This window comes from Terrapene carolina, unplaced genomic scaffold (genome assembly GCF_002925995.2).
Source record: "Terrapene carolina triunguis isolate 2854851 unplaced genomic scaffold, T_m_triunguis-2.0 Scaffold66, whole genome shotgun sequence".
Taxonomy (NCBI): Eukaryota; Metazoa; Chordata; order Testudines; family Emydidae; genus Terrapene; species Terrapene triunguis.
In genome coordinates, this window is record NW_020664417.1 from 15,842,702 (window position 1) to 15,868,200 (window position 25,499).

The following is a 25,499-nucleotide window of genomic DNA, read 5'->3' on the forward strand; positions in this document are numbered from 1 at the left end:
AGGATAGGGGACATGGATTTGATAACTGATGCACACTGTATTTTCAGAGTTGTATAGTATGTGCTCAGAGTGACGAAGGGCCTTAAATTTGCTTGACAGTAGATTTGCTACATGACCAGCATCCTTGAGAGGTCATTTATCCATTCCTGGAGAGATTATATATTTAGAGTGAGTATACTATCAAGGCTTTGAGTCTAAAGATCCTACTCTTACTTATCAAGGAGTATTGAAATCTAGGGGTGAAATCCTGGCACCACTTAAGTAAATAAGAGTTTTGTCATTGACTTCAGAGAGATCAGGATTTCACCCATATGTAAGCCAAGTGCTTCAAAGGCTTACATTTGAGAAGAGCATAGATTTGGAAAAAGCTAAGCAGTCAAACTAGAAAGATTTAGCACATTTCTCAGAACGGTTATCCACTTTGAATAAAAAGTAATCAAATCAATATATTGTCTACATTAACAGTAAAATCTTCCAACAGCATGTTTCCCCACTTATTTTGGCTACTATGAGTATGGTAAATACTACTGTATACCTCATTAGCACTAGCTACCAATTTCTTCAAGCCCCAGCCATCTGCAGCCCATCGATCTGCCACTTCCTTTTCTGAACAGATGATAAAATTATCAAAGTATATATCAGGGGTCATAGACCACAGCTCTAAACCAATAGCACTAACAGCAGTCATTTCAAATGGGTGAAGATCCTCAAAATAATCTGGGTTAGGGATTTTTTGAGGACTCCAGATCCCCTGTAAAAAGAAAAAAAGTCATTAGAGAGATGCTACTAAAAACATGAGCAGTGAATCACTTTTTTAAAAAAAGCCAAACATATGCCAGTTAGAAAGGAAGGGGAAGTTACTTACCCTTCAGAAAAGCAAAATCTTGCATGTCACTTCCCTAGAACATGATAAACTGACCACCTCTAAGTCTTTAAAATGTTTGCTCCCTAAGGGTTGTGCTAGTGGTTGGTAGCACAAGGCACCTACATCCCTTATGCTACTTGTGGGCTCAGTGATTTGACACCACTGCCCTTGGAATCTTTCAGTCAACTGTTCACGGATGAACACAAAACTGTTCATGGCCAATTACAAAAATTAAAAATTGATTATAAAATCTTGAGATAAACAGCAAGACCAATAGGCTTAACATCTTAAATCCTATAGTAATCAGCACCTCAAAGAGTTATCTTAGGAGAGGTGAACACAAATTCTCAAAAATGATCTCTTCAGAGAAGCAGGATTACAAGTTAAGAAAGAAACAAGTACTCTCCTTCTCCTAACCCTTGTTCTTCAAGATATGTTGCATATGTTCATTACACTGTGGATGCGTGCGCATTTTGTGTACCAGTGCCAAAGAGTTTTCCCTACTGATGCCCACAAGAGTGGTTCCCAAACAGAGAATATAAAGGGCAAGCTGCCCAGTCCATCCTTCAGTTCCTCTGCACCAAGATCCTGATGACAGACTTTAATGCATTGGGAAAAGATGGTGGGTCGTGTAATGGAAACATGCAACATATCTTGAAGAACCTTTAGTTATAAGAAGGTGAGTAACTGTTTCTTTGAGTGCTTACATAATTCCATGACACCGTAGGTGACTTCCAAGTCACTACCAATGGAGATGGGGCCAGGAGTTCCATCAAAAGAACTGTAGAACCACTTTTCTCCATTTGCATCTTCTCTTGATGCAGCTGTAATTGCAAGGTGTCTAGCAAAAGACCAAGGACCACATTGCTGACCTGCAGATGTCCACACTAGGGACATTTCCCACAAATGCTGTGGAGGCCAAGTCCACTCTGGTTGAATGCACTGTCAAATTCTCAGGAGGTGATATACCTTTGGCAGCACAACACATGATAATGCAGCTGGTAATCCATTTAGGGTCATTATGGTCTAACAGAGTGACCCCACCATTATGCTGCATACGTTATGAAAAGCTGTGAAGAAACCCAAATGGGATTTGTTTTGCCTAGGTTAAGACAAGACTAGGGCTCAACACACATTTGAAGTGTGCAGCTATTGTTCATCCTTGTGAACATGTGGCTTTGCAAAAAAGACTGGTAAGTATATAGACTGATGTAGGTGAAAAATCAGACACCACCTTGGTGTATAACCTAAGATGCACCTTGTCCTTGTTTAATACAGTGTATGGGGGATCCATTACCAGGGCATGCAGTTACTCAACCCTTCTAGCAGTAGTGATGGTCACTAAGAATGCATTTTTGCTGAGAGGTGTAATAAGCAGGAGGTTAAGGGCTCAAATAGAAGACCCATAAGAGCTGACTGCACTAAATTCAAGTCCCAAGGTTGAGGTGGATTCCTGATAGGAATAGACAGACTCTTTCCACCTTTTAGGAATCTGGTTGTCACAGAACTGGTGAAAACAGTCCTACCTTATATACTAAAGGTGAAAAGCTGAAATTGCAGCCTGGTGCACCTTAATGGAATTGAAAGCTGGACCCAACTTTGAGATGTAGTAGATAGTCCAAAATCTTTTGAATTGTGAATTGTGTAGGAGACTGACTGTGGCTAGCTTCCCAATTGGAGAAACACTTCCACTTAAGGTAAGTAACTATAGTGGAATGTTGCCTGCCCTGCTATTAAGCAGGATGTTCTTGACTGCCACTGAATAACTTGCCTCCTCTGTATTTAACCACTGCTGAACTATGCCATGAAATGTAGCACCCAAGGATTTGGGTGTAATATTCGCCTGTGATTTTGGGATGTCAACTCTGATTTGTGGAAGAAGTAAAGGTTCTGCACAGGTCCAATACTAAAGTTAGCTCCAGACTGGCTGAGGCAAGAGGATCATTCTACTTTGTTCTTGCTTCAGCTTGATAATAACTCTAGGAATGAGTGGCATTGGTAGGTACACGTACAAGCAGGCCCTTGCCCTACAGGAAAAATAAAGTGTCTGAGATGGACCCAGGACTGTGACCATTTCTTCAGCAAAGCTAAGCACATTTCCTGTTCTGCCAAGTTGCAAACAATTTAGCTGCTGGAAATCCTCCTATTCAAAACACTGATCCTTGAACGCCTTTGTTGAGAGGCCATTCATGATCCAGGCTGAAGGATCTGTCAGACCATTCTGAACTCCTGGCAGGGTAAGATGCCTTAAGAGTTACCGAGTTCCATATGCAGAAATGCCACAGCCTGACTGCCTCCTGACACAGCCTGACACCCAGCACCTCCCTGCTTGTTCCCATAAAATACTGCTGTGGTGTCATCAGGGAGCATCTACATGGCCCTGCCCTGAATGCGACATGCTTGGAATATTGCACATGGCTCAAGAACATTTACATGTAACCTAGCCTTGTGAGTGGCCCATAAGCCCTGAGCCAGAAGATCATCCAAATGACCTCCTTACCTCGTGACTGAAGCGTCCATTAGCAAAGTCTGAGGGGAGAGACTGAGACAAAGGAATTTCCCCATATACATTGCCCTGACTCATCCACCAATTTAGAGACAACAGACCCTGACTGGGATGCATACTAGTTTATCCACATCATGAACCTGGGGGTGGTAGACTCACTTGAGCCATGCCTGCATTTCCTGGAGGTGCAGCCTGATGTGAGGGGTTGCATATATACAAACAGCCATCTAACCTAGGATCCTGAAGTAATTCCTCACCTGTGGTTCATGGCTGATCCTTGAACCATGCACAGAGGTCCTATTTTGCCAGGAAAGCCTTGGCAGTGGCTGAGTCTAGGACTGCCCCAATGAACTCTATTCTTGGAAAAGTGACATGATTTGACTTCTCTGTTTATTTTCAAGCCCAAGCTGCTGAACAAATGGAGAGTCCAACAAATACTGGTCTCTACCTGATGACTGGAGTGACCCTGTGTCAGTCAATTGTCCAGGCAGGGATACATGTGGACATCCTCATTGTGGAGATAAGTGCATGACAGTGGTGGCAGTCTGATAAAAGCCTTGGTGCTGATGACAGTCTGAAAGATAGAACAGTGAACTGGTAAGGATCTCCTACTACCATAAACCTCAGGAACCTGCTAGGGTGGATTGCCACATGGAAGTAGGCATCCTGTAAGCCAAGGGCAGCATCTCAGTCTCCCAGATCTAAAGAAAGGATAACAGAAGCTAGGAAAACCATATGGAACAACTTTAAACTTTTTGATACATCTGTTTAGGTTCTGAAGTTCTGGATGGGTCTAAGAACCCCTCTGGCTTTGGGTATTAGAAAATATTGGGAGTAAAAACCCCAACCTGATGTGAAAGAGCACTTCCTCTGTGGCTCCCAAAGAATGCAGAATCAGCACTTTTTCTCTTAGCACGGACTCATGAGATGGGTCCCTGAAAAGGGAAGTGGAAAGGGGGACTAGAAAAACGTAGGGTACATCCTGATGCCATCCTGCTTAGCACCCACTTGTCTGAAGTGATGGTCTGCCATGCATTTAGGAAATGGGATAACCTATTCTCACAGGAAGAGAAAAAAGCCAGAGAGATCCAAGCTGGTAGGTATGCTGTCTTTGACAAAAAATGTCAAACAGGCTGCTTTGAGGCTTGTGGTTGCCTGGATGAAGTGAGCAAGGAGGCAGAAGGCAGAGGCTGCCTCCTTTGTGATCTTTTCTTTTTCTCTAAATGGTCAGATAGCCTGAAGGGGTAGAATTGCTGTCTTGGCTGGAACTGAGGATGGTATTTTGTCCTCTTTGTAGCCAGCGTGTAATAGACCTAGGGACTGCTCTTGTCTTTTGATGTGTGTAAAGCCTTTCCAGTCTTACAGGTGAAAACCAGCACAGCCCTCAAAAGAAAAAAGTCTTCAATAATCTGCTGTACTTCTGCAGGAATCCTAGACACCTGCAACCATGAGGATCAGTGCAAAGTTACTGCTGTTACCATAACTCTTGCCACACAGAGTCTGGTGCATCCAAGGAAGCTTGCAGAGCTGATCAAGAAACCAGACAGCCTTCCACCAAGAACGTCTGGAACTATTCCTTAGAGCTTTCAGGCAATTTATTTAAAAAATGAGACAGGCTCCCAGTTTGAATAGTCATTCCAGGCCAAAAGGACCTAATGGTTAGCAGTGCATAGCTATAATCCCACAATTCAATAAATCTCTCCCCCAGAAAGGTCTAGCTTTTTTGCAACCTTTTCTTTGGGGGTAACCTTAGCTTCATCTTGATGGTGCCTTTCATTCACAGTGGACTATATAAACGAAGGGAGCACGGTGTGAACACAATAGCTTGAACCTTTGGGATGGAATCTGGTATTTGCACTCCGCCACTGGTGGAGTAGATGAGGGGATTTGCCACAGTGACTAGATGGACTACACTACTGCCTAATTTATAAGAACATCTACTGGTCTTCATCCAGTAATGATGATGATTTATTCAGAGGAGACAAAGCAGAACCCTCTTAGAATCATAGAATATCAGGGTTGGAAGGGACCTCAGGAGGTCATCTAGTCCAACCTCCTGCTCAAAGCAGGACCAATCCCCGAACAGATTTTTGACCCAGATCCCTAAATGGCCCCCTCAAGGATTGAACTCACAACCCTGGGTTTAGCAGGCCAATGCTCAAACCACTGAGCTATCCCTCCCCTCAAAGGTCTTGAGGTTGATCTTGCACTGCTGAGGCAGACTGCTGTTCCAAGGCAGGTTAGGGAAGATCCATCAACTCTGTGTCCAGAGGCTATTTGGTACTGACCATTAGAAGTCTCTCAGTACTGGATAGGGAAGCCTCTGTCATTTGGCAATCTGCTTCCACAGAGAAACAAATGTTGGTCTGAATGGAAGCATCCCTCAAGACATCCAAAATGGCCAATGAGAAGGCTGTTATGGTACCAAAAGCCAGTTGTGCATAGACGAAGCTTCTCAATCGCTGGAGAGCCTCCAAGGCAGAGCATATTCTGTGAAAGCAGGAACAGGTTCCAGAAGAGGCCCTGGACTCTCTGAAATGAGAGACTTGGGAACCTACTTCAGACTCTGATGAGGAGGAGTAATAGTACTCTGAAGGCCAAGGCAGAGCAGTACCAGGAGGAGTCCTCAGAGACCAAGACAGGGATCTGTGTTGAGGCTGAGGTCACCAGAAGCAGCAGCAAAAGCTTCCTGGCTATCGGTACTGTGTGATGAGATGGAGTCGGTACAAGTGGTCTAGACATAGTTTCTGGGGAGGCTGATGAACGTGACACCAGATAGATCCATACTAGACCCTATTGTCGGTGCTGATAAGCATGGCACATTCCACAGTGCTGGTACACAATCTTCATCCTGAATCAGTGGTGAATGATAGTACCGAAAGGAACAATAGATTCCTTACAGCTGCAAAGGCCTCTGGCATTTTCAGCACGGAAAATGATGGTTGCCCTGCTGTAATCAGCAATGGCAGATCCACTGCTGTCACTGATGAACTAGTGGTCTTGATGGTCTCAGGGTGGGTACCGGAGTCACTGGCTCATCTCTGAGTCACTGTGAGAGTGTCAGGGAGCAGCAAGCCAAAAGACACACTCTACCTTCAGTATCAGAGTAAGCTTCTTTTGCAGAGGAGGACTTTGAAGAAACCAATGCCATCTTCTTATGCTTCAGAGGCTCGGAGGGGTCCAACCTCTTATACCCCAAAGAGGACAGCCCCAGGGAAGGGGATCTCCTACAGCCTCTGTCTGTTGGCAAGGCCAGGGGAGAACTCATAGAAGGAGCGGTCAACGAGCTCCCTTGTGCCAACCAAGGGGGTTCCAATTGCAGATAATGAACAGCCTCCATGAGAATATATTTAAGGTGCTCTTCTCCCTACTTCTTTGTTTCTGCATTTGAAGCCATGGCAGATAGGACACCCGTCTCTAACATGACCCTCACCCAAGCACTTTAAACAGCAATATGCAGGTCATTATCAAGCATTGGCCTCCGACAGCCAGAGCAGGGCTTAAAACCATGAGACCTTGGCAAAGTCTCCCCCGGTATCAGGCAAAGCCTGGAAGCCTGCTGGATCAAAAGAAAAAGAAAAGCTGAAGAAAGATGTCCAAAGGATGAAACAACAAGTACTGCTAGATAAAATGAGCTAACTATAACTATAAGTAACTTTGTTCACAGAGTAATGAAGATGTAAAGCACAGAAACACTCCACCTAATAACCACAGACAGTAAGAAGCAACTGAAGGACAGGCCCGGCAGCTCCACCTTTTATACCCTCAGTTCGGAGCACAACGTGGTCAGGTTGCATCCAGAGTTTACCCCATGAGTACTGCTAGGGAAAACTCTTCAGCATCTCTGCACAAGATGCACACAGACACACCCCTATAGCGTAACAGACATATGCAAGCACTCAAAGAAGAATTTCCTCTCCATATAAAGGTACTATCTTTTCAGAATTCTTACTCCTGGAGAATAAGTAGCTCTAGGAATTGCCAAAAAGAAAAAAAAAATGTAACATACACAGTAACAATATAGCATAAAAGACTGGCAACAACAAGGAATAAGAAAGCTGTTTCTTTAATAAGTACTCTATATTTGCACATAATTATTTTATATACATACCACTTGGGAGAAGCATGATCTCTCTCATCAGATTTACAATTCAATAGCCTCTAGCATTTGTCCAAAAAATAGCATAACGTATGTTTCTTCCCAGATTTCCCTACCAGCAGACAGCAGCTGACCAATCAGGAGCTTGAACCTCAGAAGCTCCTCTATCTCCAAAAACTCATGTGGGGAGTCTCACTGGTTCATTGTTCACTTCCAGGAGATTGTATCCCATTCTATCAGACTATGACTTTCCCACAGTTATCCATACATTCATATAGCTTGAATGCTTCAATGTCAAACCTTGGAAAGAAAAATCTGACTCTGGAAAAAAAACTTCAACTGGTTCAAAATGCTACAGCCCACCTTTGTAGAACACAGATCTCCAAGTATTGTACTACAGAGGTTTTCAAACTGTGGTCCGCGGACCGATCGTTCCCTCTAAGGTGCGCGCCAGGACGGCCGCACACAAGAATGAAGGGCCACCCACCTAATTAGTGGAGCTGTGCAGGCGTGGCTCCACTGATTAGGTACCTGGACCCTGGAGAAGATGCACATGTAAGGTGAGGTGGTGGCCTTGGGGGGAAAGGGGGATAAGTGGGAGGGGTCAGTGGGATGAGAAGAGGGGGTAGGTGGAATTTGGGATGTGCAGGGCTGCGGCGGCCAGAGAAAGAGACGACTTTCCCCAGCTCTAGGGCTGTGGCGGCCAGGGAGAGACCCCTCTCCTTCCCAGCCCCAGCTCGGAGGCTGCCATGGCAGGGGAGAGAGGGCACATCCATTGCATTAGAAAGGTAAGACTACCGATATTAAAATATGAGTTGTGTGCTTTTATTTGTAGAACAAAAAACAAAAAAAACAATAATTAACAAGGTTTTTTTTTTTAAACAATAGTTAGCTAATGGTACAAACAACATTTGGAAAGTGGCCCGCTGAGACCCTCAGCAATTTTCAAGTGGTCGGCAAAAAAAAAAAGTTTGAGAACCACTGCTGTATTGTATATGCCACCCTGATGCTCTGTTCACTATGGGTCAAATTCAAAGTCTGAATCCTAATCTTCAAAAGATTTCTAAGGCACTGGCACAAGCCATTTAACAAGACTGCCTTTATCTTTGGAATCATGACTTCCCACATGAACTACGTTCTTCAATAATGACAGCATTATCAGCCATATAAGTAAAACTCCTGAGTTCAGTAGAGACATCTTTTCAGCAGCTGGTCCATGAATATGAAATTTGCTCCCAAGAGCTCAGAATGACAAGACAAAATGTAACACAAACTATCTGACTTAAGTTTTCCCCATATCAATAAAAATTAAAAAGTGAACCCCTTCCTGTTCAAAAGGCACAAAAGATAGGAACCAAAGTTTATAGCCTTTTTAGATTTGATTCATGACTCAAATGCCACAGTCTTGTATATAATACGTTCTAAATGTTTGAGTAGATAGGACAGATTCATAACATAGCAGAATGGACATGAACAGAGTATTCACAAGAAATATCAGTGAACTGAGTACAAGAGGTTGACTACCTTCAGACCATTTGTCTATCCTTTCTGTTCTGTTAGTCTGTAGGTAAGTTGTATGATGGGGTAGCTGGTAGCAACCCCCATATTTATATTGCCTAATGATTTCCAGTGTAACACATTTTTGACCTTGGAGAAACAATACCCTCCATTGTTCACAGCAAGTGTTTGAAATGTGTAGGGACAAAGCACTAGAGCTAGCGAGACATGCCTTTCACTTGTCCCATGAAAATTCTGCTAGGTTTGACTGAAACTTAAACCATTTAATTTGCCATTTCCCTTCCCTCACTTGCATGCTGTAAATGTTTAACTGAACATGAACATTATAAAGAGCTATGCCCATGCTGCCACAAAAGCAGCAATAGTACACACAGAGCTGGGAATGACCAGAAGACATCACAGGAACTGTAGCACTTTGGAGAGGGGAACCCATGCTTGGTTTCCCCTCCCAGGGCCACTTCTGATCCAGCACATCCTTACCTTTCGGGGGCACCACAGTGGTCAGGAGCTCCACCAGCTCCCAGTTGAGAAGAGATGGAGCTGGACTGGGCATCCCATAACCACCCCTCTGGACTCAGCATATTGCACCAGCAACCCATCCCTCCTCTCTGGGATAACAGCCTTCTCCTGCTGCCAGCTAACGTAGTTAGTCCTGTAGTTCACATAGTGTAAATCTGTGCTGCTCTACTGAAGGTCTGCCATTTAAACTCTGCTGATGATGCATGATGTGGAATTAATTACACAACAGAGGTTGTTTTTACCCGTTATTAAAACCCTAGGAAATTACATACAAAAAAGCTATGTTAAAAGAATGTTATTTAGGTCACAAAGCCAAACACTCGAAAGCTAGGAAATGCCAGATTTACAGTTATCTATGGAACCTTAATTCTGCCCCATTGTGCATGTGTATTCTGATAGTCTTATTACATGATCATTTACTATATTTATTACAAAATCCTTCATTCATTGCACAGGTTGGATGAATAAATGCTAAATAAAGGAGCAGAAGTCAGGTTGCACAAGCAACTGTAACCTGCTATTTCTTCAATTTCTTCAAGTGCTTGAATTTGCACTGTAAGAGAAGGTTGCTCACCTTGTGCAATAACTGATGTTCTTTGAGATGTGTGTCCCTGTGTGTGCTACACTTCAGGTGTCAGTGCATCCTGGCACTGTCAATCGGAGATTTTCGGTAGCCATGTCCGGTTGGAGTGCACGTGCACAGTAGCAGTCTCGCTGTGCCGCTGGTGCCTCATTTAGCACACACACGGCCCGACCCCATCAGTTCTTTCTCTACCGTGGAGAATTTAACTCGTACTCTGAAGCAGAGGGGAGGGAGGTGGGTAGTGTAACACCTACAGGGACACATCTCAAAGAACCTCAGTTCCTGCACAAGCTGAGTAAGCTTCTCTTCTTCTTCAAGTGCTGTCCCTGTGGGTGCTCCACTTCAGGTGAATGTAGAGCAGTGCCCTCATGAGGACTGAAGGGGCTTCGGAGTTGAGTTCGTTGCTGAGGTTAGCACAGCGAGGCCTAGTCTTGTGTCTGAGCTTGAATTGAGAGTAATTGCTTAGTGGTTCATGAATGTGTGTTCAGAGGCCCAGGTGGCTGCCCTGCAGATGTCTAGAATGGGAACATTGTGTAAGAATGCTATGGAGGTAAATGAAGCTCTTGTAGAGTGGGTTCTGATGCCCGGGGGGCTTCAGTGTTGTATTCCATATGTGCTATTCACTACACAGCTGGTTATCCATTTAGATAATTTTTGCGTAGATATGGCAGAGCCCTTTGATCATTCTGTTGTTGACACAGAAGTCTAGGTGATTTTTGGAAGGGCTTCATTATGTCCAGATAAAAGTCTAAGGCACGGTGAACATCCAGTGTGTGTAGGACCACCTCTTGAGCGTTAGTGTGTGGTTTTGAATGAAATGTAGATAAGTGAATCAGTTGGTTGAGGTGGAACACAGACGATATTTTTGGCATAAACTTAGGATGTGTTCTAAGTGTCACTTTATCCTTGAAGAAAATTGTGAAGGGGGGGGTGAGCCATGAGAGCCCCTATCTCGCTGACTCTGTGCACGGATGTAATGTCCACCAGGAATGCCACTTTCATAGATAAGTGAAGTAATGAGCATGTGGCAAAGGGTTCAAATGGGGCTCTGGTTAGACTTCTGAACACCAGATTTAAGTCCTATGTTGGTGTGGGTTCTCGGATGTCTGAGTACATCTTCTGTATTCCTGTGAGAAATCACTTCGTAATCGGGTGAGCGTATATCGAAGTCTCATCTACCTGCTGATGGAAGGCTGTGATGAACTCTAAACGAGCTCATAGCAAGCCATTAAGAATAATAAGTATTCCAGAATTAGTGATAGTGGTGCTTGGCTTGCAGATATTTGTTTGTTCTGGCACCACAGGAAGAATCTTTTTCATTTTTGGAGGTAAGTAGCACGCGTGTTGGGTTTCCTACCATTTATTAACACCTGTTTTACTTGTTCTGAGCAGGTTAGTTCATCGTGGTGGATGGCTAACTAACTAGATTTAACTAATGCTAACTATACTAAGTAAAGCAACAAACTGTTAACAAACAAGGGTAAAAACTAAGCTATCTAACTTAATCTAACCTCACTTTAAGGTTTTCAGTGACACCACTAACAGACTCCATCTCAAACCGAGGACAGTTGAAAAGGAACTGAAGGGGTCAGGCCATGCGCATGCTAGATGAGGCACCAGCGGCGCCATGAGACTGCTACTGCAAACGTTCACCCCGACCAGACACTGCTACTGATGATCTCCGATCAATGGTGCCGGGATGCACCAACACCTGAAGTGGAGCACCCACAGGGACAGCACTCAGAGAAGAACTTTAACATTACTTTTTTAATGTAATTTTCTAAAGGAAAGAAAGTAGTTTTGTAGTAGTTAGTATTTGTAGGATAGTTGAGAAAACCACACTAAAATAATTGGGTTTCTGCAGAAGCAGTTCTTAATGGAGAAAAAGGCTTTATACAGAAATGCATCAATATTTTCGAGCATACTTAAAATAAGGTAATTAAAAAGCAAGCTACTTAAAGTAAAAAACCTGAAGTCAAATGTGATCAGAGCCATATATTCATGATTCAGATACATAGTAATAAATATGGTATAAAAGCCTAGACAGATTGTTCTACGGATCTCTGAACCTTTTAATGAAGAATACAATATTTTGTTATTATATTTCATTACTACCTGATAGTTAGGATTATCTATCATTGGTGGTTTCCATTTTCCTTTATAGTTTGGATTGGTCATCATGGGACGCACCCACTCTCCACAGCCAGGTGCAGTCTCACATTTTGGATTAGGGATCTGTGGGGCTTCCCATTCACCATCCATTTCTTCATCCCTGTGGAAGGGATTACAAACAATTGAGTGTTATAAGAATTCCATTCATATGTTCATTTTAACTCCCATATCTAATCTACACTCAGGGCCTGTATATGTTCTGAAATTCTGCAACCTCAGAATTTTGCCCACCCCTTGCCTACAGAACTGTATTCCACAATGTAAGCTCTTTAAAAACACTTTTTCCTAACCTTCATGGTTGTGCAGATAGTCTTGAAAACATGAAATACGAAAAACATCAACAGAGTTGTATTCCTGTATCTGCAGACAGCCTGAAACATGCTTAAAGAGGTGTGGACTGCCCCATTCAACATAATGCATCAAGCTAAAGATGACAATTTAAAATGTCAGCACTGTTAAGTATTTCAATGCTTATTTTAACAAACATCCACAACTATATGTGCTTATTTTACAATCCTGAACTGCTTCCCTGGTACCAAAAGCCTCAGATGTCTCTTACTACACCTAGCAGCTACAGCTTCCCCTGTGGCAACTTTTACAATCCATTGTCAATACAAAATTCTTCAGAACAATGAAAACTAACACTGAGGACAGCATAAAATAATTTAATACCCACAATTAACAACGAAGGGTCTACTGTGTGGATTACATTGTCCATTTTCATATTTTATTTCAAATATAAAAATGTATCTGAAGATGCCTCAGAATTTCCAGTCTGCTGCATCAAAGCACAGCAGACTCTAGTGACCAAAGAGCAGAATTTTGTCCAATTTACCACAGAGTAAATGAGACCTCGTCTACAATACCTCTGCAAAAAGATCTGCTCTTACTGAGTACAAGCTCTTACCAATCCTCTGGTTTTTCTGCATTGGAATCTGGGATGTATTGTAGTTCATCATCAAGCCAGCCCTCAGGCTTAACAGCATCAGGATCTTCTATTTTGGAAGGCTCATCTTCATCCCTTTAATTACAAACTGATATTACCAGAAGAAAATATAGCAGTCTGGTTCAAAATGGCAAAGTTCTAGTCAAAGGAACATAACTGACATGAAAGATGATTTTCAAAGGCACAGAAGGGTGTTAGGCACCCAGCTCATGAGAGCGGGGCACCCAACTCCATTTGTGCCTTTGAAAATATGCAAAATCAAGTTAAGTAGTTTCAGGTAAAATACATGCTCCCAAATTACCACTGCCAACTTGTGGTTTACAGTGACATACCTATTTTAAAAATGGTTTTCTTTTCCTTGTTGCTATGTGAAAGCATCAGTCATGGAAAACGAACTATACAATAGTATCACAAAATATCAGGGTTGGAAGGGACCTCAGGAGGTCATCTAGTCCAACCCCCGGCTCAAAGCAGGACCAATCCCCAACTAAATCATCCCAGCCAGGGCTTTGCCAAGCCTGACCTTAAAAACCTCTAAGGAAGGAGATTCCACCACCTCCCTACGTAACCCATTCCAGTGCTTCACCACCTTCCTAGTGAAAAAGTTTTTCCTAATATCCAACCTAAACCTCCCCCAGTGTAACTTGAGACCATTACTCCTTGTTCTGTCATCTGGTACCACTGAGAACAGTCTAGATCCATCCTCTTTGGAACCCCTTTTCAGGTAGCTGAAAGCAGCTATCAAATCTCCCCTCATTCTTCTCTTCTGCAAACTAAATAATTCCAGTTCCCTCAGCCTCTCCTCATAAGTCATGTGCTCCAGCCCCCTAATCATTTTTGTTGCCCTCCGCTGGACTCTTTCCAATTTTTCCACATCCTTTTTGTAGTGTGGGGCCCAAAACTGGACACAGTACTCCAGATCAGGCCTCACCAATACCGAAGAGGGGAATGATCACGTCCCTCGATCTGCTGGCAATGCTCCTACTTATACAGCCCAAATTGCTGTTAGCCTTCTTGGCAACAAGGGCACACTGTTGACTCATATCCAGCTTCTCATTCACAGTAACCCATAGGTCCTTTTCTGCAGAACTGCTGCCTAGCCACTCGGTCCCTAGTCTGTAGCAGTGCATGGGATTCTTCCGTCCTAAGTGCAGAACTCTGCACTTGTCCTTGTTGAACCTCAGATTTCTTTTGGCCCAATCCTCTAATTTGTTTAGGTCCCTCTGTATTCTATCCCTACCCTTCAGTTTAGTGTCACTCTTCCCAGCTTAGTGTCATCTGCAAACTTGCTGAGGGTGCAATCCACGCTATCCTCCAGGTCATTAATGAAGATACTGAACAAAACCGGCCCCAGGACCGACTCTTGGGGCACTCCGCTTGATACCGGCTGCCAACTAGACATGGAGCTATTGATCACTACCCGTTGAGCCCGACGATCTAGCAAGCTTTCTATCCACCTTATAGTCCATTCATCCAGTCCATACTTCTTTAACTTGCTGGCAAGAATACAGTGGGAGACTGTACCAAAAGCTTTGCTAAAGTCAAGAAATAACATGTCCACTGCTTTCCCCTCATCCACAGAGCCAGTAGAAAGAGGGAAATGAACTATACAAAAGTGCTGTCAGATGCCTAAAGTAAAATTGAAAAAAAAAATGTTCTTCCTAATCTTTCATTTATTGTACCTATAGGTGTTACGTGCAACAATAGTGGGTACAATTTCTTCAGAGACAAATGTGATTTTTAAGTTACTAGTGCCACAAGTACTCCTGTTCTTTTTGCAGTGTCCCTTTAACTCATGACACATATGGATTCAAATACTACTCCTATTTCCAGCAGAAGAATATAGACTAACTGTCAACACCATAAAATTAGAAGTCAAGCCACCAAAAATGAATAGCTTGCATACTATATGGTCTGTATAAATAAAATATATTTTCTCACCAATCATCTGGTTTGATAGCATTAGGGTCAGGGATCTTTGCTCTCTCATCCCAGTCATCTGGCTTCTTATCATTGGGATCTTCTATTTCTTTTGGAGGGTTCACAGGGGGAACCATATCGTCCAGAAGATTTCCTTTGCTGACAACTGATTGGTCAATTAACATTTCAAATGTGTCATCTGGTTTCAGCACTACATTGCAAGAAAATAAATGTATTTTTAAAATTGTGAAATAAAGGAACTATGCATTTTAATCTTCTACTTAAAATGCGTATGTGCATGCAGACACACAGATTCATATGTAATAAACAAATACGCAAGGTTAAGTTTGCTTTCCTGAAAGACTTTGGAAAAAATTTAAATATTTTTGTCATTAAGGAACATTTTTTTTTTTAACCACTTATGCATAATAACCCCACAAGTTTCCCACTCAGCAGGCATCTTAGGATTTCCATTTCTTTGTTTTACGAACCAGGCAACTTATATTCAATTTGTACCATGGAATTAAGTCAAAATACTGCATTAATGAAGTGCAAGGTAGACAAAGCAGTGTATCAATTCTGGCCTTTCACCAAAAGCATGCCACTCTTCTGTTCTGCACGATTTATATTACAATTGCATGAAAAAAAACTATGTTAAAAGAATATTAAGGTTGCAAAGTCAAGCCCTCAAAAATTAGGAAATGCCAGAATGAAGGGTGTCTGTGCAACCTTAATTTGGTCCTATTTTGTGTATGAATTATGATAATGTCTTTAATAACATGATCATGTACTATTTTTTTTTGGACCGGTCCTATCTCATTCAGTGCACAGAATGAATGGTGCTCACGTGATGAACAGCGATTCGATATTTTGTTTTCTCTTCGTTGTTCAATGTGTGGCCCCATGCCTTATTTACTGCATACTGTTCAAACCTTCGAATAAAAAAATTCTTAATTTCCTCATGGGCTTTTCTATGCACTCATCACAATTGTACCTGAGCACTTCACAAATATGAATACATTTATTTTCACCACACTTCTATGAGATGAGGGGCATTATTATCCCCATTTTACAGTTGGGAAACGGACACAGCAATTAAGATAAAAAGTATTCTTGATTTTTCAGAGTACTTAGCACTATATAGCACTCTGTACATTGAAAGACTGGTTCCACTGACTTTGTTGCAGAAGTGAATGCTCACCACTTCTGCAAATCAGGTCCCAGGATCTCAAGTCAGGCACCCAGAAATTGAAAAGAACACAATTACTGATCACTTGTGGAAAGTTTAAATGACTTGACTAGCATCACATAGGAACTCTATGGCAGAGGCAGGAGGAGAATTCACTTCTCTAGGGCAGCATTCAACTGTCTTAAGCATGAGATTATCCTTTCCCTTCCTGCAATTACCTGCCTCATTCACTAAACACCTTCCAACTTCAGCAACAAATGAAGCAGAAGTCCAATACACAACAGTTTCTATTTACTACATAGCTCTGATTCAACCTCAGAGCAGGTCCATCCTGTGCACTGAATGAAGTAGGGGGTCCTCTGAAAAAAAAAAAAAAAAAAGTGTTCCTGAATGAAAGATTGCTTCATCATGCATATGGTGGGGCAAATTAATGTCGCACAGGAAGCCTTAATTCTGGCATTTCCTAATGAGAGTGCTTGAATTTGAAGCCTTAATGATGTTCTTTTAACAGATTTGTCTATGTGATTTCATACGTTTTAAAGACAGTAAACTGGAAAAACAAATTCCATCATGCATCATCATTCTGACACCAATATGGGTCATCAGCAGGGTTGGAACCTTTAGATCCATCACAAAGGCTTTTGCCACTTGAGCTAATGGAGTAACTGATAGCAATAGCAGTTTGTCATTCTCTGCATAGACTAGCACTAGAGGGGGATAGGATACTTTGCTAGCCGAGTGCACAAATATTTGCAGACAGCAGAGGAGTGACAAGAACGAGATTCAGGAATTTTTGTTTCCAAATTATGGAGAGAAGGGTTCTCTAGCAGGCACAGACTCTGACCATTCCCCCTCAAGCTTGACTCCTGTTGTCCCCTTCTTTCCAACTTGTTTGAGATGCATTTTCCCAGCATCTAGCACTATCACTTCCAATATTTTCCCATTTATCAAAGGATCATAGAATTGGAGGTAGACGGGACATATTAGGTAAAAAAGGAAATCTCATGTTACACACAGTAACCCAAAATTAGTGTCAAATTTAGGAGTGATTATGTTAATTTAAAACATTCAATTGTTACAGACTTATCAGAAGTACTTGATTTAATTTTTTTTAAAGTAGTAGTTTTAGGTAAACCAAACGGCCATTAACTGTGTCAAGGATTCCATCTCCATAATCAGAAAGATGTTTCAAATCTCATCTTTTGGAACACTGGGGGAAAAGACAAAATAAGCCCTTGTTGCTGCCACCTCTAATCTAGTTCTCTAAATTAATCTATGGCCCCAAAGACTGAACTATTTCAATGTGCTCTGCATGGCGCTTCCCTTTTGATCAGTCTGGAAAGAAACCAGTGCAGAATGCAGCAGCCTGCCTATTTGGCAGTACGTACCTCTGGTGCCCCATGATCTATATTGGCTACTTTTTCCAAACTGAATTTAAAGTGATTTTCATCTGTAAAGCCCAAATGGGTTGGGATCTTGCTATTGGAGAAACTATCTCTCTGCATGCCGCACTGCTGCAGTTGTGATCAGCATAGATACTAGAGCTGGCTCCTTCTTTTAAAAGAAGTGACTGGTAATAGAATGTTCTTCAGTTGTGGAACAGGCTTCCTTATTTTCGTCTGAAATAGCCCCAATCTATTTGCTTTCAGGGAATGCTGCAAGTCATTGATTTATGCACACTTCTGCAGAGGTGGACTTTTGAGAGAAGTCAGTTTTGTGGAGGAGGGGAATTTGGTGTTCTGCAGGTGATCTAATTTTGTTTTCGTAATTTATGACAGGACACCTGGAGCCTGGGGTAGAGGCCTCTATTTTTCCTATAAATCTAACAACAAATGATTATTTACACTAGTTGCAGTAGTCAAGGATGAAGTAGTGATAGTGTACTACATCGTTGCTTACTGCAACAAGTGTAAATAATAGCGTACTTTAATAGTGTGCTAATGGTTGGATATGGCCAATTTTTATTTCCCCCCCTCAAGTGAATCTTAAGCAACAGAATTTCAAAGCCATTTATTTAAGATACACACCATACACAAATATCCACAACAATGAACAAAACTATACAGGCAGAAAACAGGCTCATTTGTAAGTCTTCAGTGAATGGGGACCTTATTTTCTAACCTTTCCTTTTTAAGTGCAACGTTAAGAATTAAATTAAAGGATACCCAGAGTATACAGATGTGTCCTCTTGTCCGAATAGAATTTTTTTAGGTCTACATCAGGACGCTTAGCATGTTTTTCCTCATAATCTCCAGTTTTAGGATTCTTATGTCTGAAGATAAAATGCAGTTTGTAATCTTCTCCACATTTATCTGGTCCAAACATAATTGTGTAAGGTGTTTTGTCAAAAAAGTATTCCTATAGAAGCAAGAGAGTTTAGTATTGGTTATGCAGTACATTTAATGAAGTCAACCTGTGTACCTCTACTCCTTGATGCTGGAGGCATTCAGCCTGCTTATAATCCTATTGTGATATATTTCACGCAACGAAATGTCAGTTCCAGCACCCAAGGGTTATAGGCTCAGTCCTGCAAGATGTTCAGCACTTCTTGAGAGATGCTGAGTTTCCACCAAACTGACCATGCATAAAGGATTCTCAGCACCTCACAAGGAGTCATTCAGCAACTCACAGGATCAGGCCCTAAAGGTGGAATAATAACTTCTGTGGATACTATATTAAAATGAAAATGCTCACCATAAAAATAAAACAGCAGCTGTAAGTATTTCTACAAGTATTGTGCCCTGTAAAAAAACTGAATGGAAATAGTTGACGTGCAATTTAATTATTAATATGGTAAAAAAAATCAGATAGTATGTCACCATCTACTACTTTTCTTTATTACTGTCCTGCTGCTCCACATTTGTATGTAGTTGATACTAAACACCAAAACAAAACAAAAAACCAGATTTATTATTTTCCTTCATAGGGCACCTCCATACTACCTTATGTTGTCAAGATCTTTCAATATTTCAATTGTTTATGGGAATTTTTATATTTGGAAAATGTAGCGATAGTTAAAGTTTTTAAGCTCCTTTTTCAGCCACTTATAATTTCTAGAAAATTTATTTACGAAAGATAAGTTTGACAGTCTGGTCTCTGTCAGGAGATGACTTTCTGTAAGTGAACAAACACCCGTTTTTGAGGGTGAAATGAAAAATACACAATTTAGATTTGCCGAAGTTATAACAGTTTAAAAATCATACTTTGTGAACATGACGGAATTTTCCAGTATTGATGGGGAGAACAAATTATTTCCTGACTGTTCTAACAACAGGCATGCATGTATAATACAGCTATGTGAAATTGTGCTAAAAAATTTGGGAGACCCTATGTCTTTCAATATGTCTTTCAAGAGTTCACTGAATCTGACAGGGCTCCAAAGGAGCCATTGCCCAGTGCATTAAAAATAATCTTTCCAGTAGGCCACTTCAGTCATGTCACAATTCTCACACACTAAGTCCCTCCATTGTATCAAACACAAACTTCTGGTTCTTATTTTCAAGGACCTTCATAATTTAGCTCCTCTCTACTTTGTCAATCTCTAACTTATCTAACCACTTTGCGATCTTCCCACTCCCTTTGTTCCACTAATAATGGCAGCCTCTATCACTTGCTTTTGTACTTCTCCCACAGCACCTTTGCACCTTCTTCTAGGATACCACTTATGTGTGGGACATATCCCCAAATCCATTCATATAGCTACCACCCTGTCCTCCCTCAACTCCTGTAAAATCCATCTCTACAATGACTTCCAGGGGAAAACTGTCTAACAGCTAGTGATTCGTTAATCTCTTATTCAATTCTCTTGTTTGAAAGAAACAGCTATAATGGTGTTTACAAGCTATTCTCTTCCCCTACCTCCCCTCCACTGTGTTTACACCTGCTTGTCATGTCACATCGCTCTTCATACTAATCTCTTTGGGGGAGGCAGGGACTTCCTTAATTCATGTTTCTCCAACACCTAGCACTATAGGACCCCAAACCTGACTGAAGACTCTGGGTGTTACTGCAATGTCAAGTAACAACTAGCAGCGCCCGCCAAAATGCAGCAAAGGGATTCCATCTTGAACCTCTGACATTTTACAACTGGTTCAACACACTTCACACCTAGTAATTTCTTCAGGCTTCCATATCTCTTATGGACTGTAAAGCACCTTGAACAAACCCCATACCCAATTTGCACTGGAGAGACTGGGGAAATGAACTAATATTTAGCAGAGAAGAGTTACAGCTAATTGTCCATCCTCTGTTCTGGTGAATTTGAGCAGGGGAAAAGGAGGGAGGGAAGAAAAAGGGAATTTGATGAAGCAGGCATTTTGTTCTACAGAGACCCATGACTCAGATCCAGCCCAGTCCTGAAGGGAGAAGATAGAGTTGCCAGGGGTAACCCAGACTGATCTTTGGGTTGGAGCAACCACAGACTGGAGGCCAAATGTCTTCGGGGGTATACAACATCATTGAACCAAGACAGTGTGTGAGCCTAACAGCTACGGTAATTGTACAGATTTTTTCATCTTTCTTATTTGAAGTTGTGTATGTGCTCAGTAATGTGGATGCTAAAATAACTGGTTGTGTAGTACAATTAAATGTTTTATTTGTCTATGGGTATGTCTACACTTACCCGGTAGTTCGGCGGCGAGCGATCGAACTTCTGGGTTCGACTTATCGCGTCTTGTCTGGACGCGATAAGTCGAACCAGGAAGTGCTCGCCGTCAACTGCGGTACTCCAGCTAGACGAAAGGAGTACCGCGGAGTCGACGGGGGAGCCTGCCTGCCGCATGTGGACCGAGGTAAGATCGAACTAAGGTACTCTGAACTTCAGCTACGTTATTCACAGCTGAAGTTGCATACCTTAGTTCGATTTGGGGGGTTAGTGTAGACCAAGCCTATATAATAGCCAGGGATTGGGTAAAGCCTACATGAAAGCAAAAAATCTCTGATTGTCAGAAGTCCCTATCCCTGTATTGATTTTGTAAGGTATTGTATATCTATATTTATCTACATTTTTGAGGAGCAGTGGGAGGGCGTGGGGGGGTTAAACCCTGGGTTATATTCTTCATTTTAAAGAAAAAGTAACAAATCTCTAGTTAGTCATGTTAGTCTAGCTAGAGTGCATTCAAACTGCTGTGCTGTAATGGTCTATTTTGGAGTGTTATTCATAAAAAGGATTTTGAAATTCTCAATTGTGTGTGCGTGTAACTGTCTTATGGTAAAGACTGGTACTGGATTCCTAAGAAGAGAAAGAAAGTGAATCCTATTATAATTTCCACTTTTAGTATTTGGAAAAGTTCCTATAGAAAATGCAGCTGTAGCCCTTGCAAGGATGGGAACTCATGGTCTGCGCAAATACTTTAAGTCAAAGAGAGGAACTCTGTAGCACAGAATTGGTAAGTAAATTGATGTACCTCTCCTCCCATAGGTTACATGAGTCCAAAGTTGATTCTAGTTCAACTTCCCTAGGATCTCACCCTCATAGGAAGGAAAAACAGTCAGAACTAACTCCTGTGTGATAAGCTATACAAACCCTGTTCCCTTTTTGTTTATGGGGACTTTGGATGAGGTAGGCCACAGTGACTAAAGGCAGGGAAAAACCTTTTTGTGTGTGTTTTGCCCTTAAAGGGATGGGGCCATGCTAGATTCTCTATACGGTGATTTAAAATAAAAACTGATTTCTGGTCACAATGTACTCTCCTGCTGATGTACAGACTGGTGTTTCCTATGTATGTGTGTTCACTTAAAACTGCCTGCTTCTATGGGAGGAAAACAAAATAGCAGAGGACCAGGTGGAAAGGGAGATCTAATTCTCAAACTTTGGTATTGTCCTCAATTCCACAATCAAACAATTTTGGGTCTCTGTAAGGGTCTACCAAAAAAGTTTAAGTTTTGGGGCATGAACATGTCTTTTAAACTAATTTAGGGTCATGTTTTGATGGTTTAAAAGTTCTTTGTACCCTTAACTTGAGTAATAACCCTCATAGATCCAAACTACATGGATATCAATCTTATTAAGAGCTACAAGAATGATCCTAGGTCTGAAAACTATCCCTTACATGAGAGACTTAAGAAGCTCAGTCTATTTATCAAAGAGAAGGTTAAGAAGTGACTTGATCACAGTCTTCAAGTATCTACAAGAGGAAGAGATTTCCAAGAGCAGATAGTCCTTTAAGATAGCAGGGGGGGGAAAAGGCACCCATCCATTGGGTAGAAGCTGGAATCTAAACAAATTTACACTATAAATATGTTATAAATTAATGTTAAAAAATTGTGTGAATTAGCAATTGAAACTTACCTAATGACATGGTAGATTCTCCATCACTTGAAGTCTCTAAATCAAGACTGGATATCTTTTTAAATGGTATGCTATAGCTCAAACAGAAGTTATGGCTTGATGCAGAAATTACTGGTTGAGGTTCTATGGCCTGTATTATTGAAGGAGATCTGACTAGCTGATCATAACTGTCCCCTCTGCCCTTAACATCTATGAATTGTCATTTTATTTAGAATTTCAGAAAGAACAGTTGACATCACTTGAGTTCTGCACGTGGACTACTGGTAGTATATGGCTTACATTATATAACATCATGCCCTTCATCCTAGATATTCACAATTCCAATAGAAAATGTAACAAATCAGAATGAATGAATTGTGTGTTCTTGGGTGATTCAGACCTTTATAGGGTTGTTGTTTTTTTTTTAAAAACCACTTTTTTATAGTAGGCTAAAATTTTTGCTTTAAAAATAATGGAAATTAATTATAGTTAAAATATTTCTTGTATTCAACATATAACAGATGCTAGTAAGCATAATTGGCTAACAAACTCTGAAGGCTTTATGTATATATGAGATTTTATACAAACTATTCAGATTAGAAAAAAATACAAATTTCTATTTCAGACTTTTCATTAATCTAAGTAAACTTTGGGCCTGATTCCCCCATTTGCTGAGCATTTGGGATACTCACGAATGAACAATCATACCCTTAGTCACATTCCATAAGCCTACGATCACATTCCCCTAAACGGAAGAATAATTATCAAATGTTACATAAAGGACATACCAAATCCAAATCATCAGAACTGGACAGAAGTTTAACATATGCACCGCCACAATCAATGCCATCTTGAAAATTCACTTCATACCTGTATAAAAGGGAATCAAAGAGCATATTGCTGATACCCTGGAATAATTAAAGCTCACTTTGATCTACAATTTAACTTTGAATTCATGTCCAAGATTGTGTATAAACATATGTATTTTCATATAAATCACTACTCCCAAAACATTTTTACAAAATTGCCTGAAATATTTTATTGCTATTGCAATGTAAGGCAACAGTGATGCAAAATGTAATAGTGTCAATCTAAAAAAATGTTACAGTTCAACACAGTAGTGATCTCTACTAAGAAAAGTTTCTGGGCAGCATTTGCAGATGTACAGAGGCCACTCACTACTTCACTTTGACAGAGTTGCCTGGGGAAGTTTTGTACTATGTTTGTGCCTACCTACATCATGGTCTAGATTTAACTAAAGCAACCATCTCATAGTTTCTTCTGAATTACTTGTAAGTCAATTTCCACTGACTTAAAAATTTGAAAAATGTATTTAGACATTATATTCATAGCCACCTGAAATTCTCACAAGTTCCATGTAATTTGGAAGCTCAGTTGCAGAGACACTGCCATTTAAATGTCAGTCTTTTACATCCATTTTATGAGATCTTGAATTCCTGACTAAGTATTCAGACAAAAGGTTTAAAACATCATTTCATCTATTTTTAACATATGAGCACTAAAATGTAACTTTAGTTTGGGTTTGAAAACCTTAAAGGATAAAACATTACATTTATAATAATTTATTTGTATATTAACACCTTCATATTTGTGGTTTTGGTACATTTGTGCAAGGCAATTGATGTTGGAATGGAAATCAGAATCATACAAAAACATATTTTTTCATGATATTTCAAAGTTAGAAGAGTAATTAAGTACAAATCTGAAGAGCAACTTACTGAACAATCAAAGGCTTAGTATCAAAAATAAATGGCTTTGTTAACATAGCTGATATTGCATGATGTCTTGCTATTGACTTTAAAACTAATCCTCTGTCTCCAGGCACTGTGTTTTCTTTAAGCTCTTCTACTTCCCATCTTCCTAAAATAAAAAAAACACAAGTTTTGAAAAACAGCAAGATGAAGGCAAGAAATTACTGCTGTCTTTAAAAGAAATTAAGAGACCCACTAGGAGCTAGCAGACAGTTACCTTAGCTATGTTATTATTTATAATGTAGTTTAAAAAAAAAATCACACAGAGAAAATAACTAGTGCCTGCATTTGAGATTTCCTGATACCAATTGCTATTGCAGATACTCAATGTTACTGCACAAGCAATTACTAGGAGCAAATCCTGACACTCAATGCCAAAGTTGGCAGTTAGATAACTATAGAGTAAAACAAGTATCCATTTTATTACTAATGATACAACTCGATTTTTTTTTTAAGCAGCAGTATAAACTTGGAATAATTTCCCCCTAAATTTGACTGCTCCAGATCACAGGTGACAAGATAAATGATCATGTTACACATGCATGATTCACATTTTTCTAACAGCTCACTGAAAAATTAAGGTATCTTTTTTCAGGAAATAGAGCCCACTAGAAAACTACTTCCACAAGTCAGTAGTACAGAGCAATACCAGAACAGCTTTTCTTTTTTAACGTGTACGTTTTTAAAATTGCTGTCAAAAACAGTTCCATAACTACAGAAAAGGATATAAAGAAAATAATGACAACTTAGTTATACCGATAAAACAATTTCCTGATGAAAAACCACTAAAGGAAACCAAAGCATGAGAAACATTACAGTCTCACAAAAATCCAATCACAAAAGAGGATATTGAACAAGAAACCATGCACATTTTTATCATACAATTATTCTCTTCAGTCAACTAAATCAATAAGGATGTAAACCCTCAAATTTGAAGCATTGTTTTGCACAAATGTGCATACTCACCAACTTCCAATTAATTGCAATATTACACACATGCAAGACAAGAGTACAATTCTGATCTGTCACATTATTCAAGTTTCTATTAATGCTGTTATCATGAATACTTAAATACAGTGTCCAAATTACTATTCACATTTTGAGAACTCTGCTACAAAATCTATTTCAGCCTTATAAGCAGT

At 40.6% G+C, this 25,499-nt stretch overlaps 1 protein-coding gene across 1 annotated transcript in view; it reads right to left on the bottom strand.

Moving 5' to 3' along the window:
- Window positions 1-25,499, bottom strand: part of CLGN (calmegin) — a 67,017-nt gene that overhangs the window by 14,008 nt on the left and 27,510 nt on the right. Inside the window, exons 5-11 of the mRNA XM_029910682.1 lie at window positions 24,325-24,466; window positions 23,374-23,455; window positions 18,483-18,675; window positions 15,150-15,339; window positions 13,170-13,283; window positions 12,206-12,362; window positions 536-751 (exon numbers count right to left, since the gene is read on the bottom strand). Of these exons, the coding sequence (XP_029766542.1) occupies window positions 536-751; window positions 12,206-12,362; window positions 13,170-13,283; window positions 15,150-15,339; window positions 18,483-18,675; window positions 23,374-23,455; window positions 24,325-24,466 (1,094 nt within the window). The remainder of the gene's footprint in view (window positions 1-535; window positions 752-12,205; window positions 12,363-13,169; window positions 13,284-15,149; window positions 15,340-18,482; window positions 18,676-23,373; window positions 23,456-24,324; window positions 24,467-25,499) is intronic.